Source organism: Trachemys scripta, chromosome 16 (assembly GCF_013100865.1).
Source record: "Trachemys scripta elegans isolate TJP31775 chromosome 16, CAS_Tse_1.0, whole genome shotgun sequence".
Lineage (NCBI taxonomy): Eukaryota > Metazoa > Chordata > Testudines > Emydidae > Trachemys > Trachemys scripta.
The window spans coordinates 9,464,927-9,486,008 of NC_048313.1; the positions used below are offsets into that span (position 1 = coordinate 9,464,927).

At 62.9% G+C, this 21,082-nt stretch overlaps 2 protein-coding genes across 2 annotated transcripts in view; both read left to right on the top strand.

Moving 5' to 3' along the window:
• Nucleotides 1-679: 679 nt before the first annotated feature.
• Nucleotides 680-11,315, top strand: FAM189B (family with sequence similarity 189 member B; the record flags this gene model as incomplete). Its single annotated transcript, XM_034792058.1, is given in 12 exon segments — nt 680-2,685; nt 3,588-3,644; nt 3,916-4,026; nt 4,468-4,599; nt 4,898-5,005; nt 5,345-5,505; nt 5,856-5,955; nt 6,596-6,680; nt 7,003-7,593; nt 8,002-8,070; nt 8,437-8,699; nt 11,034-11,315. Coding segments are annotated over 12 exon segments (2,070 nt in total). The 5' UTR covers nt 680-2,466.
• Nucleotides 11,316-11,764: 449 nt separating this feature from the next.
• The window catches only part of GBA (glucosylceramidase beta), a 22,777-nt gene continuing 13,459 nt past the window's right edge, over nt 11,765-21,082 (top strand). Inside the window, exon 1 of the mRNA XM_034792768.1 lies at nt 11,765-11,803. Coding sequence (XP_034648659.1) covers nt 11,765-11,803 — 39 coding nt within the window. The remainder of the gene's footprint in view (nt 11,804-21,082) is intronic.

Sequence of the window (21,082 nt, forward strand, 5' to 3'; positions counted from 1 at the left end):
CCTGAAATTCACTCCCCAGCCCTAGCATCTGTCTCCCTCTCCCCAAGAGCCCAGCTGCAGCGGTTCTTCCACCTGCCGGGGCAGCTCCAGTTGGGGGGGGGGGCAAGTTGAGTCACCGTGGGCCCAGCCTGGGTGGAGGAGAGGAGTGGGCACAGCTGGTGCGGGTCCCCCTCCCAGCCTGGGGTAGGTACTGGGCACAGCTGGAGCGAGTCCCCCTCCCAGCTCGGGGGTAGGTGCTGGGCACAGCTGGAGCGGGTCCCCCTCCCAGCTCGGGGGTAGGTGCTGGGCACAGCTGGAGCGGGTCCCCCTCCCAGCCCGGGGGTAGGTGCTGGGCACAACTGGTGCGGGTCCCCCTCCCAGCCCGGGGGTAGGTGCTGGGCACAACTGGTGCGGGTCCCCCTCCCAGCTCGGGGGTAGGTGCTGGGCACAGCTGGAGCGGGTCCCCCTCCCAGCCCGGGGNCGGCGCTCTCATTGGCCAGGGCAGCCTGATGCTCACGTGGTCGCTCCCTGGCCTGAGCTGGGCCCCAGCCGGGTCATGTGGTTCACATCTGGGCGCCGCTGGCGCTCCCGGCCCCGCCCTCCCCGAGACTACAACTCCCAAGGTGCAGCGCGAAGGGGCGTGTCCCCTCGCCCCGCCCTTCCCCGCAGCATCGGCACCAGGCTGAGCATCCCGGAGAGATGCAAGTCGGAGGCAGCGCCGGAGCTGCCCTGCGGCGGAGACTCCCCGACTCCTCCCTCGGCCGGCTCCTGCTGCAGCTCGGGGCGAGGCGCAGAAGCGGGTTCCAGCCCCCTCCACTCCCCGCAGCCTTGCAACTTCCCTGGGGCCCGGCTGGGGAGAGCGGGAGCCCCGCGCCCCCTGCACCAGCCCCGCCTGGCGTCGCAGAGCCCGGGACCCCAGCGCTAGAGCCCTCGCGTCACTGCAGCTTCGGGGCCGCTCAGGGCTCGCTTCTCGGGGGCCCGCCTTGGAGCTGCCCTGGGCAAAGGCTGCAGTGCAGAGCCGTTCCCCCGTTCTGCTGCCAGCACCGGGCACCAGCACCTCGGGTCCGTCCCCAGACTGCTGCTCCCTCCCTCTTCGGAACAAGCTGCTCCGTGGACTTTGGGTGGATTCTGCCTGTTCATTAATCTTCTAGGAGTTTTGTCCGCCTGACGCCTGAGCATCCTGCCTGCCGGAGATGGGTTAATAGGGGAATCGCCATGGGGGCAGTGGCCTGTCCCTCCCTCCGAACCACCCGGGACTAGGAGCAACGTGTGGCTGGCAGTAGGCAGCAGCTGCTGGGTGCAGGAGTCTCGAACTCCACACTTAGCTGCGCCCCACACTTTTATGGATAACATTGAATTGACTCCATGCTCCGCTCTGCCTGGCAGGATTCCTGCTTGCTGGGCATCCCCTCCTCCCCCACCTTTTGTTTGGCTGCTGCAGAGGTGTCAACATAAGGGTGTTTAGGGATTGAAACCCCATCCCAGCATTCAAGTGAAGTGAACCCAGCTCCGTCCCTAGGCCTGAGGGAGTGGGGATGGTAGCAGGGCAAGTCCCTGCTAAGCAAAGCTGCCTGGTGAGCATGGAGCTGGTCCATTTTTAGCTTGTTCTAGGTAGCAGAAGCTGGGGAAAGTCTCTGGAGCTGGGAGCGTGTGAATGCTGCCTGAGAACCCCTCGCTGGGAGAGAGGCGAACTGCTCTCTCCTCACCCAGTGTTCCCCAGCTGGTCTGTGACCCTCACTCCACACTCCCTGGGGAGAGAGCTGGATTTTAGGATGCTCCTAAACCCAATTGGGAAGGTGGATGAGACACATCTATCCCATCGAGCCTGTCTGCTCCCCTTTTCTAGCCTCTCCTCTGGTTTCAGAGGCCTGGCCTAGCGAGGGCAGCTGCCATCACGTCTCCGGGTCTTTATGGAGCAAAACAGTCACCTGCAGATCTGACCCTGGTGCCGCCAGCCTCAGCTCCATGCAGTCCTTGGAGCTGCTTTCAGGGATGGCAGAAAACAGTAGGACACCCAGCTCCTGGGAAGATGTTCTGTGTCAGGTGAGGAGTATTGAGCCGGATGTTCCCCGCAGGGCAGGATGCTGAGACAGAGGGATCCCAGGGCAGCTTGTTCTGTGACTGAGAAGAGTTGGATCCAGACTGGCTTTGCCAAAGTGCTTGAGGCTGGTACAGCGAACCCCAAAGTCAGAAAGCAGGGTCCCTAATCCCGCTTGATCCACAATCCCCACTCCCAGCCCCAGGTGGATGGGGCAGCACGTGGCCAGCTCCGAGCAGTAGGGACAGAGAGAACAGAACAAAAACTGTACAGATATCAGCCAGAAAAGGAAGCGTCACTTGGTCTGGTCCTGTCTGCTTTTCTGGGCAGGCCAGCCAGCCCCACGTCCTGACTGTTGCTCCTTTTGGCATCAGTTCCGTTAACTGCACCAGGCTTCCCACGCACTACCTGGGCCAGAACTCCATCTTTTCCTGATCTGGAAACGAGTCATGCCATCTCCCAGCGACTCCAGCCATTCCCTGACTGGCCGCTCCTCCCGCAGCCTCACCCATCTCCGAGTGCAGAGGACCTGGCTGCAGATCCTGCTGGTACTGGGCTTCATTCAGGTCATCCTGGGCATCCTCGTCATCACCTTCAGCCTTGTGGCAGCTACCATCACGCCTTCCACCAAGGTCCGGCACTCCTGCCCCTCCTGGGCCGGCTTCTTGGTGAGTCTCCTGGTTCTCACAGACAAGGAGCTGCCATCTCCAGGGAATCTGTGGAGTCCCCAAGCAGCTCAAAGGTGCTGGCCCAGGCCTTGGGTGGCCAATTGTGTGTGCTGCTGGCCTTTCCAGGGGCTGGTTGGGGAGTCAGGTGTGAGACAGCTGCTGTGTGGCTGGGGGAGAGTGTCGGTGGGGACACGACTCCTCCCTTCTAGCTTTTGTTGGCTAGGAGAGTTTCCAGAATAATTCTCAGCAATGCATTCTTCTCTTCCCCCCCCCCCCCCCCTCGAAATCCCCCTGAACTGGCTTCCCGTTGTACTTTCTCCAGGCCAGCTCGCTGCCCTCATGGAGCTACTCCTACTTCCCCATTTCCTGGGCCATCAGCCCTAGCCCTCCCTCGCCCAGGGAGAGGGTGTGCCACAGCCCTTAATGCCCCCTTACAACCCCAGGGGTTCAGGATGGTCCCTGGTTTACGAATGGGGCTGCAGGCCTACAGGAGCTGGGAGAGGCCCTTGGCAGCTCCTGGATCCCTCCCCTGTGTTCCAGACACTTGACACCCCCTCCCGCAACTCACCTTGGATCCACCCCTCCTGCCTGCTCCAGCAGCACAGACCTCTGCTGGGGATGCCTGGCCATGGTCCTGCTGTCCGGCTCAGAGCTGCCTGCAGGCCCTGGGCTCTCCAGAGTGCCCTGAATCAGCACTTTCCTCAAGCTCTCAGCTCCCTTGGCCTCTGGCTCCTGCCTGTTGGCCGGCCTTGCTGCCGCCACCCGGGATGGGCCCCAATCCCTCTGGGACCAGCTCTGGGGGCTGCAGGGCTCGGAGGAGGGTTTGTGGCCTGTGGAGGTCTCAGGCCTCCTGCCCCTCCTCTCTCCTTCCCACTGTAATTCCTGTTCTTCTGTCCCCCCAGCTGGCGCTGTCTGGGCTCGTCGGCATCGTCTCCTGGAAACGGCCCTTCACCCTGGTGGTAGGTGTCTTCTGCGTGTGTGCTGTGGGTGTCCTCACGGACCCAGGCCAGGGCTGGGCCCGGCCCCTCACCCAGCTTCTGTCTTGGGGCACCACGGTCACCTGCTTCTCCTCTGCCCTGCACCAGGACGGGGAGGGCAGAGCGAAAAGGCAATCCCCTGCTCATGCATGCGTGTATCACGCGTGCTGTCTTCTAACACGCATGCTGGCCTGTTGCCTCTCACTCCCGACATGCCTGCCCAGCTCATGACCTCTGTCTGTCCTGGCTGCAGATCACCTTCTTCACGCTGCTCTCCGTGCTGGGCGTCATGCTGAGCCTCGCCGGCTCCATCCTCTCCTGCCAGAACGCTCAGCTGGTGAAGTCCATGGAGACCTGCACTAGGGTAAGGCCTGACCCAGCCCAGCCCTTCGAGGGACTCTGCTTCCTGGGGCCGGGTGACAGCCCCTTTGGGAAGTGGGCACACCTGGGGGAGGCTGCAGATCAATGCCTGTGGCCGAGCGGAGTGGGCTTAGCCTCGGGCAGGGCAATGGGTCCATGGGAGAGAGGGGCCGTATCCCAGCTGCACGAAGCGGGGCTAGGCTCGGACAGTTCTTGGGGCTGGTTCTTGTGGAAGGGACCTGCTGGCTGGACAGATGATGCAGTGGCAGGAATCCTTGTGTCTGGCCCTGGGGACTCGGCCATTCCTTACTCTTAGGGTTGCCAACCCTCCAGGATTGTCCTGGAGCCTCCAGGAATGAAAGATTATGCCATGTGACAAAACCTCCAGTAATACATCCAACCAAAATTGGCAACCCTACTCACTCTGGGTCTCTCCTCCCTCCAGGAGAAGGACTCCTGTGTCTGCTGCCAGGACCGCTCTGAGTATTCGTCCATGGGCCCCGCCTGCAGCAGGCAGGGCGAGACACTGACCATGTTCCCCAACCCTGACTGCCAGAGCGTCCGCATGGCTCTGAAGGTAACCGGGTGGGCTGCACTGGGCAGGTGGGGAGGCTTGCAGTCTGCAGGGGTTCTCTGTGCAGGAGATGGGGGGCTTTGGAGCCTGATCGGGGCTCTCTCCTGGGGTGGAGGGGGCTGGTGTCTGTGGTGGGGCTGTTCTCTGGGTGGCTTGTATCTGGGGCGGTCCTTTCTATGCTTTCTGCAGTGGGGGGCAGCTTGGGGGCGGGGGAGCGGTTCTCTCTATGCTCTCTGCACAGAGCCTGCGCACACGCCGAGCAGCATCTCTCGGGCTCATTCCCATCTCTCCTCCGTCCCAGGATCTTCTATTCAGTGTTTGTGGCCTGACCATCTTCTCCACCATTGTCTGCACGCTCTCAGCTGTCATGTGCTGCATCCAGATCTTCTCCCTGGACATTATCCATGTGGTGAGTCCTGGCCTGGCCTGTGGCGCCTCTCCCAGAGAATTCCCGCTCCACAGGAATCCAGGAGCTCGGGGTTGGAGGGTCAGGCCCTGGGGATGCTGGAGAGAACCCGGCAGGGACTTTTGTGTGTGTGTCTGACAAGCAGCAGCTCCTTGGCATTTGCAGTGGGGCAATGTGCAGGGACTGGGAGTAGGGGGCGCTGGAGCTGCTCCCCCCCCCCCCCCCCGACACCCCTCTGGGTGAGTAGGGCCCCCAGCAGGGGAAGGGGATGTGTCCTGTCCCCACCTAGGCACCTGTCCCGAAGCGCTGGCAGGCTCCCCTCTCACTCCCCTCTCCCTGCAGCTGGCCCCACAGCGCTCCAGTTCGGTGACCCTGGAGTGCACGTCGCCCCCAGACCCCTTCCTGCAGAACATGATGGACTTTGAGGAGTTTGTGCCCCCGGTGCCGCCGCCACCGTACTATCCGCCAGAGTACACCTGCAGCTCCGAGACTGATGCCCAGAGGTACTGATACCCTGGAGGGGAGGGCAGTGGGGTGGGCTCTGAGGCAGGGAGCGGAAGCCCATTGCTGAGTTGTGGGTGGGGGGACCCCAGGGACACACAGGATCAGCAGAAGCACAGGGTGGGGGAGGGCAGTGAGGAGCGAGTCTGAGGTGGGGCTGGGGGACAGGGGAACAGGGGTGGAGCCAAGCTGGGGTTGGGGGCAGAGGGAGGGAGGGGGAGGCCAGGGAAGGGCTTGGGGAGGACCCAGGGGTAACTCCGGGCAGGGTTCAGCCTGGACCCCACTAGGCTGCATCCATGGGAGGCTTGGCGCCCCATTGTGGCTGATGCACCTTTCCCATGTGAACCCACAGCATCACCTATAACGGCTCCATGGACAGCCCCGTGCCTCTCTACCCCACCGACTTCCCCCCATCCTACGAGACTGTCATGGGACTCCGGGCAGTCAGCCAGGTAAGGAGCCCAGGGGCTCTCAGCTTGGCCAGGCCAGAGCTGGGCGGTTGTTCAGAGAGGTGGGGCTGGCAAGGAGCAGGCGGTGCCTGGCCCAGTCCTCTCGCCAGAGGCTCAGGGTGCCCCAGGTCAAACCACAAAGCGAAGGGTGAGGGAGAAGCCAGAGCTGGGTTGGGCGAGGGGATGGAGGAACCGTAACGGACTCCAGGGGGATCCAGACTCTGAGGCCCAGGGTGCGAGCGGCACGTTCTTGCTGCCGTCTCCTCAGCCTATCACTGGCTGCACTGTGGTGTTAGAGAGACTGGGGTGGGGTGTTGAGGTAGCAGCCTACCTCACCTGCCCTGTCTTTGTAACAGCCTGGGGCCAACCTGGCCACAGCACACTGCCTACATTGTGCTATATCTATCATAGCTACTCCAGCCCTGGCCTCTCCCAGCATGGGGTGCTGTGGGGGGGGGCAGGGCAGGAGCGCTGGCTGGGGGGAGCTCTCGGCTACGCCAGTGCCAACCTCTCCCAGGAGGGTGGGTTGTGGGGTCTGGGGGGCAGGAGCATGGGCTGGGGGGAGAATCTAGTGCGCAGCATCTCCCTGCCGGTACGGCTGCGTATGGTTCTGTGATGTGACGTGGTTGTGCCCACCCTGCAGGCCACCCTGTTTGATTCGCAGCTCACGGATCCATCGCACGGCTGCACCTGTGACCACGTCCCCTCCATCGTGCTCAGCGGGGAAGGTAACAGGATCCTTGGGCAGCAGCTGGGGACAGGGCCCGGGGGGAGGGAACCTGTGCCCAAGTCTGCCCATGACTGGGTGGGAGCTGGGGGCTGGAGAGGTGGGGGCAAAGTCCTGGTGAGCACCATATGGGTGCGCTATGCCTGTGGGCTGGTGAAAGGACAGGGGCATGTGCCCAGTAGGGGTGGAGCTGGGAGTCCCGTGCCTGTGAGCTGGTCCCCCACAGGGCTGGGCTCAGCGCTCCCAAGGCAGGTACCCTGGGGACGTGCTCAGATCCCTCCCAGAGAGCCCTGTGCATCCTGCTCTGCTTGCGTGCCTTGCAGTGTCCATGGACAGCGGCTCCCTGGTCATGTCCGAGATCATCGACATCCCTGGCGACAGCAGCCCCTCGGAGGACTCCTGCCTGCTGGAGCTGCAGGGCTCCATGCGCTCGGTGGACTACATCCTCTTCCGCTCCATCCAGCGCAGCCGTGCGGACTACTGCCTGAGCGTGGACTGCGTGCAATGCGGCCACCATCCCCGCAGCCCCACGCTGGGCCTGCAGGGCCCCTTCGAGGATATACCCCAGCCCCGGGTGCGGGGGGAGCGCTCTTACTCCTGCTCCACCCCTGGTCCCAGTTACGAGGGGCTCCTGGAGCCAGGCGGGGCCGTGACCCACAGCTGCAATCGTCTGGAAGGGCTGGCTCGCTGCGCTGGGCCCTGCTTCCCTGAGGTGCGACTCAAGGGCAAGACCTTGCTGCCAGGGCATCAGGGCACCAGTTCCACCGGCTCCCTGTACCCAGGCCGCAGGCACCGTGGCTGTCAGCGACGCAACAGTGAGACGTCCTGCCTGCTGGGCCCAGCCCGGGGCCTGAGCCAACGGCCGCTCGTGCGGTCGCACAGCGACCCCGGCATTGCTGTTGCCGGAGATCCTGGTAGGTGGGAATTGCTGGGGGGAGCAGGACTGGCGTGGGTGCCCATGTGTCAGTCTGTTCTCACTCACGCACTTGGGGGTGGGGGATGGACCAAGGGGTGTTCCGGGGGTTGCTGGTCAGTGGTCACCGATAGGTTGGGTGGGTGCGGTTTGCAGGCAGAGTGGAATTGGTGCACGTATTGATATGCAGCTCATGCCAGGGGACTGGTGCACTCCTGGCAGTAGGTGCGTGCCACCAGCCCGTGCAGGGGCTGGAATGTGTGTGATGGCATGCCCATGCACAGTGCTTGTGTGAGGGAACGGGTGCGTGCAGCCGATGGGCTGATGCATGGTCATGTGATGGGATCTGGGGCAGGAGGAGCACAGTCAGAGCCTGAGTATTTACCGCTGGCTTTCTTTCTCCTTCCAGCCGACTTGAGGGATCTGCTTTATACCAAAGCACTGGAGGATGATGCATCCAATTCTTCAGCAGACACAGGTCAGGGCAGAGTCCGGTTTAGGATGAGTGTCTGACACGCGACCTGGGGGATGGGCTGGAAATCACTGGGGGGCTGATGAGTGACCCCTTTACTTGGGAGTGGCTGGCAGCGTGCTGGAGTGCCCCCTTCTGGGGGAGGCTGGGAGCAGAGTAGCCTGGAGCTCCCCCACAACCAGCACTCCTGCCCTGCTCCCTAGAGCATCCCCTGCTGGGGGAGGCTGGCTCAATAGGAAGGCCCTTCACCCCCACAGAGTGCATTGCAGCCCTAGGCCTCTTGGCCACAGCCTCTGGGGACCATGGGGCCTGTGCTTTCTCCCATCCGTGTTCCCCTGTGGCCGCGGTTCTCACTGGCCAGTCTCCATACAGGACTGTGCTCCGAAGCCTGCCTGTTCCGGCTCTCGCACTGCGACTCGCCCCCGCTCCTCCGGGCCGCCTCTGCCAGGAAGAACAAGCTGCCAGTGCCCAAGAAGGTGACACAGCGGCTGTCGAAGGCAGCAACGCGCTCCCTGGGGGATCTGAAGGTTTGTCGTGGTACCCGGGGGCTGGTGGCCAGGTTCCTGCAGAGATCCAAGCGCAGCCTGGCGTCTGGCGTGGAGATGGCTGGACACAGCTCCCAGGGCCACAAACAGGTAGGGGCTCCGTATTGGCCACACTCTGCGCTCAGGGCAGCTGAGAAGCCCTGGCAGGCCCCGGGCTGCCCATCCCCCTGGGCCCAGGCCTGGATTGTCCCCTACAGGCATTTCCAGGCCCAGTCCTGTCTAGCTCGGCGTCCCCTGCACCTGCCCTTCCCTGGGGAGACTGCCTGGCTGGGAGCTCCCAGGTCCCTTCTTGCTGGGCGATGGTATCCTGGAGCCACTTGCTGCAGACTCAGCCTATTAACCCTTGATTACCTCAGCCCCTCTCTATGCCCGGCTGAGTGCCCAACAGTGAGCTCATGAGAGGGACGTGACCCTCTGTACGCTCTCCCCCAGGCCACATTGGCCCTCAGGCTGCCATAGCCACAACAAACACCTGCCCATTGCCTGGGCGCTCTCCGCTGCCCCTCCCTTTCCAGGCCAGCTCCGGGCACCAGCAGAGCAAGCGCCCGCCTGGGGCGGCACCGTCCGGGCAACTTCTTATTTTATTTTGCCCCTCCGCAAGCCGGGCCCCCCGATTTTTGCTTGTGGCAGCAAAAAATGGGAGAGCCGGCCCTGCTCCCTTTTCTCTGAGCAGGGCTTGTCGGGCTCCTGCGTGCCCTGGGCGTCGGGAGCGTTTGCCCCTTGTTCTGCTGGGGGCCTGTCTGTTTCTCTGTCGGTTCCCGCCTGGGCTCCATGGGGACGCAAAGGCGGCTACAGCTAGGAGAGGGGATGGGCACCACCTCAGTGAGATGTGTAGGGCCGCGATGTGGAGCTCAGGGTCCCTGTGGTCCAGGGCCAGTCTGGGAGCAGGGGACTCCTGAGTCCTACAGTGCTCCTGGCTCTGCCACTGACTCAGTCCCATCTTGGCCTCTGTTTCCCACTTGTAAAAGGCGCCCATGACCCTTCCCTGCTCCCAGGTTAGTGAAGGTCAGTGAGGTGCTGCCTGCATTGCTCAGTGCGGAAGGGTAACACTCCCTAGGAAGTCTGGGGCTTGGCTGGTCTGTAATTGCAGCTTGTTGGCCCAGTGCATACCTTTGCCACATGTCACCAGCCCTCTTCCCCTGCACTCTCCTCTCCAGGCCATCCGTGCTGACGTTCCTCCTTCAGCAGCCATCTCCCCAGATTGCAATTAGGCTCCCTGCTCTGACGAAGCTTTTAGGTCACGATCTTGGTCTCTGAGCTGAGACTTTAGTGCACTGTGTCCCGGAGTCCCTGGGCAATGCTCTGGAACTGCTCCCCACAAAGCCAGTCAGGACTTTGGGGAGTCTCCTCTCCCTCGGAGCAGACCATCTTCAGGGCAAGAAGCTCACATGGCTTCACCTCCTGGGTCTGCCCTTGGAGCATTCAGCATATGCCTCTCCGAGCGCTTCCCACAGCGAGTCCGCCCAGGTGGGGTCCTGGGGTAGCCAGAGGGTCCTGCACCCCCACTTTGCAGTCAGACGTGACTCTCAGCCAGCCAGTAAAACAGAGATTTAGTAGATGACAGGAACATGGTCTAAAACAGAGCTTGTAGGTCCAAAGAACCAGATCCCCATTCTAGGGCCCAGCGAGCCAGACAACCCCATCTGCCCTCAATCCCAGCCCCAGCCAGCTCCAAACTGAAACCCCCTCCAGCCCCTCCTTTCTGGCCTTTGTCTCTTTCCCGAGCTTTGTTCACCTTTAGCTATTCCCTTGCAGGGGGGGAAGGGCCCTGGCCATTTGTTGCCAGGATACAGTGTGTCGGCCATTTATGCACACTGGAGACTTAAGAAATGCAAAGGGGAAACTGAGGCACCTACACAGTATTCAGAGGAAACATTAAGAACAGTCCCACTTGGTCACACACTGACCTTCCCCTCCTAGCGCAGGGCAGCTCTGTCCCTGGGATGATGCTCGGTTACAGCTTGCCCCTTTTGGGAGCTTAAAGCTGCCGTGCGAGGCCTGATGCCAGGGGACTGTTTACTCGGCCTGGAGAGTTCTGATCCTTCCCTGGCTCCCTGAAGCTGTTCCTGACTTTGTGCATTGGGAACTGCTCTGGGGAGTGCAGAGGCTACTCTGCCTTCCTGGCCGGGACAGCAAGCACCACCTCCGCTTGCTGCCTAGCTAAGGCTCACGCTGTCACGCGCCAGGGCCAGCTGCCCCCTTGCCTCAATCCCTGGCTCTGGCGTCTATCGGCTCAGGGGTGACTGGGGGAAGGTGCCTGCTCCCTGGGCTCTCAGGGCTCCTCTTTGGGGTGCCCCCACCCCCCCAGTCTGCATCCCGGCACTCGCTGGGGGCTGTTCTGCCTGGCAGGGCTTCTCCTGGATGGGCCCTTGTGACGAGGTTCCTGCTGTCCTCACCCTTGCCCTTGTTGCTGTGGCTTGCCAGGTGCCCCGGAGCCCGTGGCAGGCAGCCGAGCACACGCTGCCGGAAGGGATTCACTTGCAGAGCTGCGGGGACCTGAGCTCCACCTCCTCGCTGCGTCGCCTCCTGTCTGCCCGCCGGCTGGAGCGCAGCCGTCCGCACAGCCTCAACGGGGTCTACAAGGAGAGCATCCTCTGAGGGGAGGCCTTGCCTGACCCTCTCATACCCCAGCCCAGCTGGGAGTCTCCACCAGCATCAGGCTCTCTCTGCCTGGGGTCCACAGCAAGAACTGGAAGCAGCCGGGGCGGGGCCAAAGGCTGGCTCGTTCCCAGCAGACATTCCTCGCTGCCAGGTGACAGTGGGAGAAAGCACAAGCTGAGGACACACACGCAGACCGCCAAGGGCAGAGCACCGTGGCCTGGTTCGGCGGATCTCCGCGGGGGACTCTGGGAAGGAGGAGGCGCTGCGGACTGCAGTGGGGACTGGTGGACATGGACACAGCCTGCTTTGTGCTGAGAGGCAGTGTCTGTCCCCGTGCTCGCTCCGAGGGGCCAGCGGGCTTTGGGCCGACAGCTGTGGGGGTGACACGGGGTGTTCCTGGGGCTGAGCCCTTGCTGTATATCAGACAGGGCTATTGCAAAGCGTGTGTGGGAGCGGGGGGCTCCACACAGGCCCTCCTTGTATTAATAACCCAATAGCAGGGGCCCAGCCTGGTCCCGCCTCCTGCTCTGCAGTCTGCTGGTCCAGACGCTAACATGGTTCCCAGCGTGAGGAAGCTGGGCTCAGTGTGCACGGTGATATCCTCCCACGCCAGCCCTGGGGTTCGCGTGGCCCCTGCATTCAGGGAACGCTCGCTCGCTGGCTGGCCAGGTGCCTCACAGGGCCGTCTGTGTCAGGGTGATTGAGCCCAACTCAGCACCGCTCCCCTTAGATACTATGCACCCCCTTTCTGGAGTGGGGGAAGAAGGGGCAGGGCAGACCAAGCTGGGCTTCCCTACAACTGCCCTCCTCTTCTGGCAAGTCCACAACCCCCGAGCCGAGGCTGCAGCCCCTTCCCATAGAGAGTGACCTTCCCCTTTTGTCCCCTTCTCCAGCTCATCTCATCTCCCCAGCCCTTCCCCACCCTGGGCTGGCCTGAGCTGTGGGCCTGGATCTTACAGCGGAGCTCTCTCTTGAGAACAGGGCCATGCCTAGTGCAAGACCTAGGCCCTGGAGAAGGCCCAGCCTCCATCAGGGCTTCAGGGAGTGGGGTCAATCGGCCCCACCAGGTTTAGGGGCAGAACCAAAGCCCTCTGTGCACCAAGTCCCCATCCCTGGGCTCTGGCAGCCTCTTCCTCCTCCCCCGCCAGCCAATGCCTTTGCTTGTATGCTGCATGCTGTGATGCAGCTCTCCCCTCTCTGGGATGGTGGGGGGCGGGTAGGGTGCGTGTGTAGGGGGGATTGCACTTTTTTACCTCGGGAAGCATGTTGGGAACTCCTGCAGGGAGTCTCCACTGCAGACGCTTTAAGCTGCACTGACACTTATACAAGAAACCAAATAAAGTTATACACCCCCAGAGCCAGCGTGGGTTGCCTCGCATCCGCCCGGCCCGCCAAGGACCTGCACCAGCTGCCTCTGCTCTACAGCTGGGATAGCTCTGGCTCAGTCCAGGAGAGTGGGGAAGGGAGCCCCGGTGCCCTCGCTACTCTGTCATGGGAAAGAAAACAAACCTCTCTTTGGGACAGGGCCAATGGCCCCATTCGGGCATGGTCTGTGTGGGGGGTATCTGTTCATTGCAGGTGTTGGGGGGGTGTGCATCTGTGTATGGAGGCATGTGTATGCTCACAGGGTGTGAGGACCGTGCGTACGGAGGTGTGTGTCTGGTCACAGCCTGTGAGGGCCGTCTGTATATGGAGGTGTGTGCATTGAGTCAAACACTAGAACAAATGACCTAGGGCGGTTGTGGAGTTGCAGTCACTGGAGGTTTTTAAGAACAGGTTAGACAAACCCAGCAGGGCTGGGTTAGATAATACTTACTCCCACCTCTGGGCAGGGGACTGGACTAGGTGACTTCTGAAGGTCCCAGCCTGTCCTACATTCTATGAGCTTGGACTCCGTGGGTGGATCTGTTCAGGGCACGTGTGCATTGGAGGAGGCCAGTCCCTCCCAGCTCCAGTCCCACTCTAGCTTTTGGCTGGAGGCTTGGGCTGCTTCTTAGGAGCCTTGTTCCTGGGCTCTGCTTCCCCAGCTGTGGGTGGGCAGGAGCTGCGACCAAAAGCCAGAAGAGAGTGTGCTTCCCTCGCTGTGCAGTTGAGACGCCCCACTGGCCTGGCCTGGGCTACCAGCAGCAGCTTCCACGCTCCCTGGGGACACGGCTCAGCTGAGGACGGGGCAGCGTAGGCTGCTGGGAATGGGGGCCAAGCTGGGGGAGAAGAGGAGTCTGAGGGGAACTGCAGGTGAGGCAGTGGGCTGAGTGCATGTGCCAGAGAGAGAAAATCCCTGTGGGGGGAGTTGGACAGGGGAGAGTTGGGCAGTGAGGGCCGGGCCAACCTGAGATGGTCTCTGACCCTGGGGGGGCAAGGGCTGGTTTGCTTCAGCTGAGGGTGAGAGGGCAGCCGGTGGTTATAAGGAACCTTTACATAACTCTCCAGGCCCTTACACAACAGGGTGTGCACCAGGCCAGGGACTCATCACTGCAGGGCTGGGGCCAGGGCGCGGGAACCTGTGCTGTCTGTGCTGGCAGGCTGTGGGCGTCTGCCCTCGGTTTGCCCTCTGCCACCTCTCGCTGCTTTTCTGAGGGGATCTCTCAGCTCCAGGGAGGAGCCGCTCACAGAACTGAGGGGCCTGGGTGTAAGTGAAGGGGTGCTTGGCAGGCAGGGCCCTGCCAGCTCCCCCTTTGTACCAACCTTGCCCACCAGTGCCCAGGCCAGCTTGTAAGCACTGACCCGCTGGGGGGACTGGGTGCCAGCATCTATCGGGGTTAGGGTCCCCACTTGCTGCCAGGCCCTTGAACTTCCCCAGCTGGCACCGCGGCTCTTCTCCGCAGCCCACGGGGAGGGGACCTGCCGCGGGGCTCCGTGTCCCCTGCGTCCCGGGGAGAGCCCCCGCGCCGCTGGGACTTGGGTGTGACGGGCTGGCGGAGCCCCTGGCCCAGCCTGTCCGGCTTGGCCCTACCCCAGACAATCCCGGCTCGGCTCGGCCCCGCCCCAGGCAATCCCGGCTCGGCCCCGCCCCGCCCCAGGCAATCCCGGCTCGGCTCGGCTCGGCCCCGCCCCAGACAATCCCGGCCCGGCTCGGCTCGGCCCGGCCCCAGACAATCCCGGCCCGGCTCGGCTCGGCCCCAGGCAGTTCCGGCCGCGCAGGGAGCAGCTGGCAGGGTCATGTGACCNCAATCCCGGCCCGGCTCGGCTCGGCCCGGCCCCAGACAATCCCGGCCCGGCTCGGCTTGGCCCGGCTCGGCCCCAGGCAATCCCGGCCCGGCTCGGCTCGGCCCGGCCCCAGACAATCCCGGCCCGGCTCGGCTCGGCCCCAGGCAGTTCCGGCCGCGCAGGGAGCAGCTGGCAGGGTCATGTGACCGCGCAGTCATGTGACTGTCGGTCCACTCCAGTCCGCGCTTGCGAGAGGCCGCGGAGCCGCCGCTGCTGCCGGACCCTGGCGCCGGCCCGTCCCGTCCCGTCCCGCGGGTGAGTGGCCGGAGGAGCCTGTCGGCGGGGGGCCGGAAGCCCGGACGCCTGGGTTCTCCCCGTGGGGTGCCCACAGACTCGCGCGTGGCCGTGGGGGACGGGCGGCGGCCGGCCCGGGATCGGCCCCGCCTCGGTGAGCCGGTGCTGGTCCCATTTCTCAGCCCGGCCCACTGAGGCTGGGGCTGTTAGACAGGTGCTGGGCACACGGCCGCTGGGTGCCCAGCCCAGGGGGGGCAGCTGCCTCCCCCCCATAGGTGCTGGAGCCGGGGGTCCGGGGGGGCTGCCGCACCCCCGGCCTGAAGTGGTTTCCATGCTGTACTGGGTTCAATGGTTCTCCGCACCCCGCGATACAAATTACTCCAGCAGCGCTGCCCCCTGCTGGTGAGGGGCCTGGAGCCTCTCCCACTGGGTCTGCAGCTTGGTGGGGGCAGTAGTGGGACTCCTCCCCTGCCCCATATGGCTGGCAGGGAGGGGCCGAGAGAGTGGGAGCTTGTCCAGCCAGCCCCAGGGGAGGTGCTTGGCTCTGCCAGTCGGATTTATATCAGGGCTTTTTCTGAGCCCCTCCTCTCATCCTTCCTGGTGCCCAGGGGTTTTTGTGGATGCGACTGCCTGCCACCTGAATGAGGGGGGGTTGCCAGCAACATTCTGGTTTTTTAGCCCAATCTCTGTTTCTCACCCAGGACCCTTTATGGCATTAGAAGGGCACATGGGCACCATCCCTGCCCTAAGGACCTGTGCAGACAAGAGCAGGGGCCTGCAGTCAATCAGGGCTAGGGCTGGAGCTTTGATCTAGGCTCTTTCCAATTCATAATTTTAATCCTGATGGGAATGGGATGGACCCACAGGGGCCCCGCGAGCCCTGACCGAGAATCCCTTCCCTGGGATTTTTACTCACCCGGTGGCGCTCTGGGTCTTCGGCGGCACTTCGGCAGCGGGCCCTTCAGTGCCACTGGAGACCCAGAGCAAGTGAAGGACCCGCCGCCGAACTGCTGCCGAAGACTCGGAGCACCGCCCGGTGAGTACAAGCGCTGCAGCGTGTGGTGCCTTTTTTTATGTCCGCTCCCCTGAAATTGCTTTGCCCCAGGCCCTCTGATTCCTCTGGGCAGCCTGGTTGTCCCACGGTGCTTTTCAGCTGGAGGCATCATCAAGCACTTTGCATATTCTCAACACAGTAAGTACTTACTACTGAAATGCACCCAGCTCCAGGATGGAATGCAGCAGTCCAGGAATGTACCAGGAAAAACTGCGCAACAAGTGGTACAGGAAGTGACTAATAATTCCGGCAGGGAAATTCTAGTTTGGCAAAGTATTGCCCAAATGGGAATTTGGCCAGGATACCTGGGTTAATACAGGACACTGTGAGAAGTCATGTGGCAGTAGATGTAGTTTGGTGTGACTGGGCATTTGCTAATCCCTCATTAAGGCTGCCATCGTAATCAAGGTCAGGTGGAACTGAGCCATTGCAAAAGATGCCTGTGTTACTGGCTAGGCAAGATGGATGGGGTCCTTATGCCAGCACCCAGCTCCTCTTTCGCCTTCCTCCCCCTCTCTCTCCCACCCATTGCTCTTTGCTCCGTGTCCTCGCAGGGTGAGTCCCATGTTGTCGTCGTCTCCTGCCCAGGTGTGTGATGGTCCCAGGGCCTCCTGATTCTCTCTGGCTGAGGCCGGCACCAATGCACAGGTCAGTGTTGTGCGGGAATGGAATGGACCTGCTCTCTGCTCCCTTGCTCTGAACATTAATGAAGTTGATAAATATAGGACCGGATTTCTGAGGTGCCCACTACAACTGCTTAAGCGCTGGGTCAGGTGAGCCTCAGGGGCAGGTGGGGTTCAGGGTGAGGGGAAGGAGCAGCTGGTATCCCAGGAGCAGGGGCTGCTGGGTAAGAAGGGACAAAGTCAGGGTGACTGAAGGAGACTAGGGGAGTGGTTGGGAAGAGGCTGGGAAAGAGCATGGGGGTGGGACAAGACTTGGGAAAATGAGATCAGGTGTGGGAGGGACTGGAGCCAAGGCTCCCTTTAAAAGAGAGGCTGGGGTTGGCTGTGGAGGTGGAGGCCTTGCTGAGTCGGTGGAATTCGGCTGGGCGGAAGGGCAGGGAGGTGAGATCGGGACAGGAGTTACCAGAGCAGCTCAGCTCCCTGACACCCTCCGCCACCAGGCTGCGCTGGGCAGGCGGCCTCCTCTCTTTGTGCTGCTCCAGGAGTCCCTGCGGTGCTGGGCTCGCCCGGCTGCTCGTGGGGCTGGAGNGGGGCGGCAGGTAAGCGCTTTGATGTGTCATGTGTGTGACCCGGGTTGGGGTCTCTCCTGGGGGCAGCTCAGCCTCTGCGCTTCGTCCCCAGGACCTGTGTGCTCCTGCGGTGCTGCCCCGTCAGTCCCCATCCCCTGCCCGTGATGCCCACACTGCAGGCATCCGTAACTGTTCGTGCTTTCAGTTTCCCAAATGCTAAGAGTGCAAGGGGGGGTGGTCCCTGACTTGAGGCTGAAGGGACATGCAGGAAAGAGAGTAGGGATGGTGGGGGGCAAGGACCCAGGGGAAGACCTGGGGTCAGGATGCAGTGGAGGGCAAATGGGGTGTGGGAGCTAGCACATGGGGTGCAGGCAGGTGGGGGGGGCTAGGAAAACGGGGCCAGGAGCAGATCTTGAGGCAGATGGGGAGTGGGGGATAGGCCATGGGGAGGCAGAATGCTAGAGAATAAGGCCAATGGTATGGGGGGGTAGGACGCAGTGAGGTAGGAGACAGGGGCATAGGAGCACCGGGGAAGGGGGCAGACCCCAGTGGGGCAGGAGGCAGATGAGGTGAATGACAGAACCTGGGTGGCAGATGGGCAGGCACGTGGGGAGAAATGGGGGGCAGATGGCTGGAGGGGTAGGACACGGGTCTCTCTGGGTCTCCCACAACCCTGTCTGGGCAGAGCACGGGGCACTGGGTGCATCTACCTGAGAGTGGAGTGCCCCCCCACCTTGTATGGAGCTGAACATGCAGCCCGTCCCTGCAGCCCATGTCCCATCAGGGTCTGCAGCAGCGCGTGGGCCAAGGGAGGCAGGCGTTCGGATGCCAGCGCAGGGCGCTCACAGAGTCGCACCAGCTGCACCCTCCACAAGGACTAGCTGAGTGCAGCGTGTCGCTGGGTGGTTGCACAAGCTCTTCCGAGCATCCGGAGCTGCTCACGGGGCTGAGGGGTGGGATCTGCGCCAGCCCCTCCTGACTGGTGCCAGAGCCAGCCAGCAGGAGTAGCACGTTCCAGGGGGCCACTTCCGGGGGGGGAATGGGGGGCTAAATCCTGCTGTGAGGGGGCGGGTGCTGGAGCTGGCTGTGAGCCTCCTGCCGGGGCAGGCGGGTGGGTGGCTCACATTTGGGTCAGGCTGTGTGTGACTCAAATGGAAATGCAGGGAACTCCCTGGGCTCCAGGCCCCAGTGCGACACCGCAGCCAATAACGAGCGGGGCAAACCAGGACTTGGGGCTCGCTGTCTTTGGACTCTGCATCCCCTCCCCGCTGGCCCTGCATCGGGCCCTGCCGAACATCCCCTCGCAGGCCCAGACACCCCCAAGGGGCCCTGCCTGGGAGCCCCTGGGCCGGGGCACTTTGCTGGCGCAGAGGCGGCACGCACTAGTTGTGCTATAAAACAGGGATCCAGCAGGGGGCGCAGCGGCCCAGGGAGTGAGTGGCGGAGTCCCCAGCTGCAGAGCCTGGTGGGCGCAGTGGGGCGATGGGCAGAGGCGGGGTGGGGTGGGGCGATGGGCAGGGTGGGGCGATGGGCAGGGGCGGCGTGGGACGATGGGCAGGGGCGGGGTGGGGCGATGGGCAGGGGCGGCGTGGGACGCCCGCCCGCCTGCCGTGAGCTGCAGTGGTGGGAGGACAGGGAGGAAGAAGGGGTCCTAAGCTGCAAAATCAAATCCAGATTCTCCCCCAGCCCCCCATGTGGGCGTCAGTGTGGCAGGGGGCTGGGCCCTATCTCATGGGGGGACCCTGGGGAGGGAGACATTGGGGCTGGAGGTCATTAGACAATCCAGCTTTCCCAGCCCTGCCCAGCTGCTGGGGGGATGGAATGACCCAGTGAGGCCCCTGGGGGTGGGGGCAGTGAGCTGCTGCAAAGGGAGCCGAGCCCCCGGCCAGAGAGAGCAGCCCGTGCTCCAGCACACTCGATGCGGATCACATCGTACTATGGGGCTGGACTCTGCCCTGTCCGGCTGGGGGCAAAGGGGGCACGGACTGGGGGGTGGGTGGGTTTATGATCTGGGATCGTTTGGGGGGGATGTAGGGAGCCCCCCCGTGCTCGATGAACCCGCCGCAGCTCCTCTCGCTGTGAGTCTGATGGCGCCAGAGCCTCCTTTCTCCAGCTGCTCCTGTGATGCTGCTCCATGAAGAGCCTGGGGGCCGGAGAAGCAGCTGGAAGCAAGGAGGAGCCAGCCGGCAGGGCAGGACGGCGGCTCTGCTAAGCTAGGCACTGAACACACGTGCTGCAAGAAAGCCTCCAAAACGTGCCCCCAGAACTGGGAACTGCGCTGCCCGTTCCCCCCGTGGGGCTGACGCCGGTACCCTGTGCCAGTGTGTAGCCGATCTCCTATTTGGCGGCTCACCGGACGGAGCCCGGTGTGAACATCGGCACAGCTGCAGTGCATGACAGCTTACTGAGACACCAAGAGTGAGCGGGCCTGGGAGAGCCACCCCCCCCCACCCCCCAAGAAGGATCCTAGCCAAGCCCACAGAGTGGAGCCAGCAGCATGGTCATATTTTGCACAAGTGTCTGAGAGGGGTGTCTCATGGGTGGAGCTTATTCTGTGGGTGGAGCTTGGAAGAGTACCACCCCCATCATCTGGCGCCTGAGCGGCACCCAGACAGAACCTCATGCCACCCTGTGCACTTGGAGCAGCCTCCCGATGGAGACTGCCAGTGCCGGACTGTTCTGGGAAGTGTTCCGTCCCCAGTGGCTGCTGGGCCACGTGGGCCTTTGCCATTGTCCTGTCCTCGATTCTCTCCAGCTGCTCACCTACATGGCTAATGCGCTGTCCCCGCTCTGCCGAGGAGCCACAGAGGGAAGAGTCACAATGACCCTGCAGAGACGCTGGGTGCAGAGGCCCCCGGGCTAGTCAGGCCCTGCGGAGACGCTGGGTGCAGAGAGGAACCCCAAGAAGCCCTTTGTGGAGCTGCGTTTGGAGCAGGCTGTGAGTGCCGGATGTTACAGCTGGGTGCAAGGCTGCGTGGGATTTACGGGGGAGCAGCAGTGGCTGGGCAGGAAGCCAGTGCATGGGGGCGCCAAGGAGAGACACTCAGCGAGTCTGGCCTGGAAGCCTGCCAGCTCCTGTTTCCTTGAATAGAAAATGAGCCGGAGAGGGCGCCCCAGGCCGGCAGAGCTGCCCAGGAGCCCAAACCCGAACCGCTGCTGGTCGCCTTGAGCCGTAACTGAGCCCTGGGGTTTCTGCAGCCTTCCCCTTTGCTGCCTGCCCCAGGGAAAGCCCCTTTCCCTGAGCAATGCAGCTGAGTGGTTCCTGGGAGCCACCAGGGCCTCGGTGCTGAAGCACCTACACTGCGGTGCACCTGGCCTGCTGCCAGCACCTTTGGGGCGCTCCGACCCCGAGCTTCCACAATCATGACTGTGTGTGGCCCAGCTGCTCTGCGAGCGCCATGCTGGGAGCTCTCAAGCTGTGGGGTGGCTCTGGGGAAAGGGGGCTGGCAGCTGGGAGGGGGGAACCGCCAGGCTAAGGGCACAGGAAGCTCTTGGGGTCTCCTGACCTGCTGAATAACACAGACAGGCTGCGCTGTCCCCTGCCACCTGGCGCAGAGCTCGACAGAGCCCGTGGCTGAGTCTTTGGCTGCCTGCGCTAGGGTTTGCCCTGCAGCCTTTGCCACACCTGCGATGTTCTCATCCTTTCTCTGTGCTAGGAAACAACCTACCAAGCAAGAACAGCGCTGCCTGCTCCAGGCAGGAGTGGAGGGGTTCACGTCCCAGAGTTTGCACTTCGGTGCTGGCCTGGCAGGTACGCTAGCCAGGCAGCTGAGACAGAGCAGGGAATGGGCCAGCGCTGACCAGATCGTGGCTCTTTAGAGTAACCGAAAGACACGAGACCTGTTTAACTCTTAGGAGAGAGGTGGGGATTGGGGGGGGGAGGGGGGGCAATCAGACCCACTCTCTGCGAACAGCAGCACTGGAAAGTGTGTGGGGGCTTTTATAAACAGTTTTTTTAACAAGGTTGTAAGACCTCTGCCTCCTGGGAAGTCCCAAGGTAATCGCTGCTCCTAGCAGGGGGCTTTTCTGGGCTCTCCAGACGAGCCAGTGGATCAGTTCTTGAGGAGGAAGCTGCTCTCAGGGGTTCCCTGGGAGGCCAGGGCACCTGCCACTGCCCATTCCTACTTACAAAGGCTGCGAAAGGTATCCCACGGGCACGAGTGTTGGGGTGACTGTGACACAGAC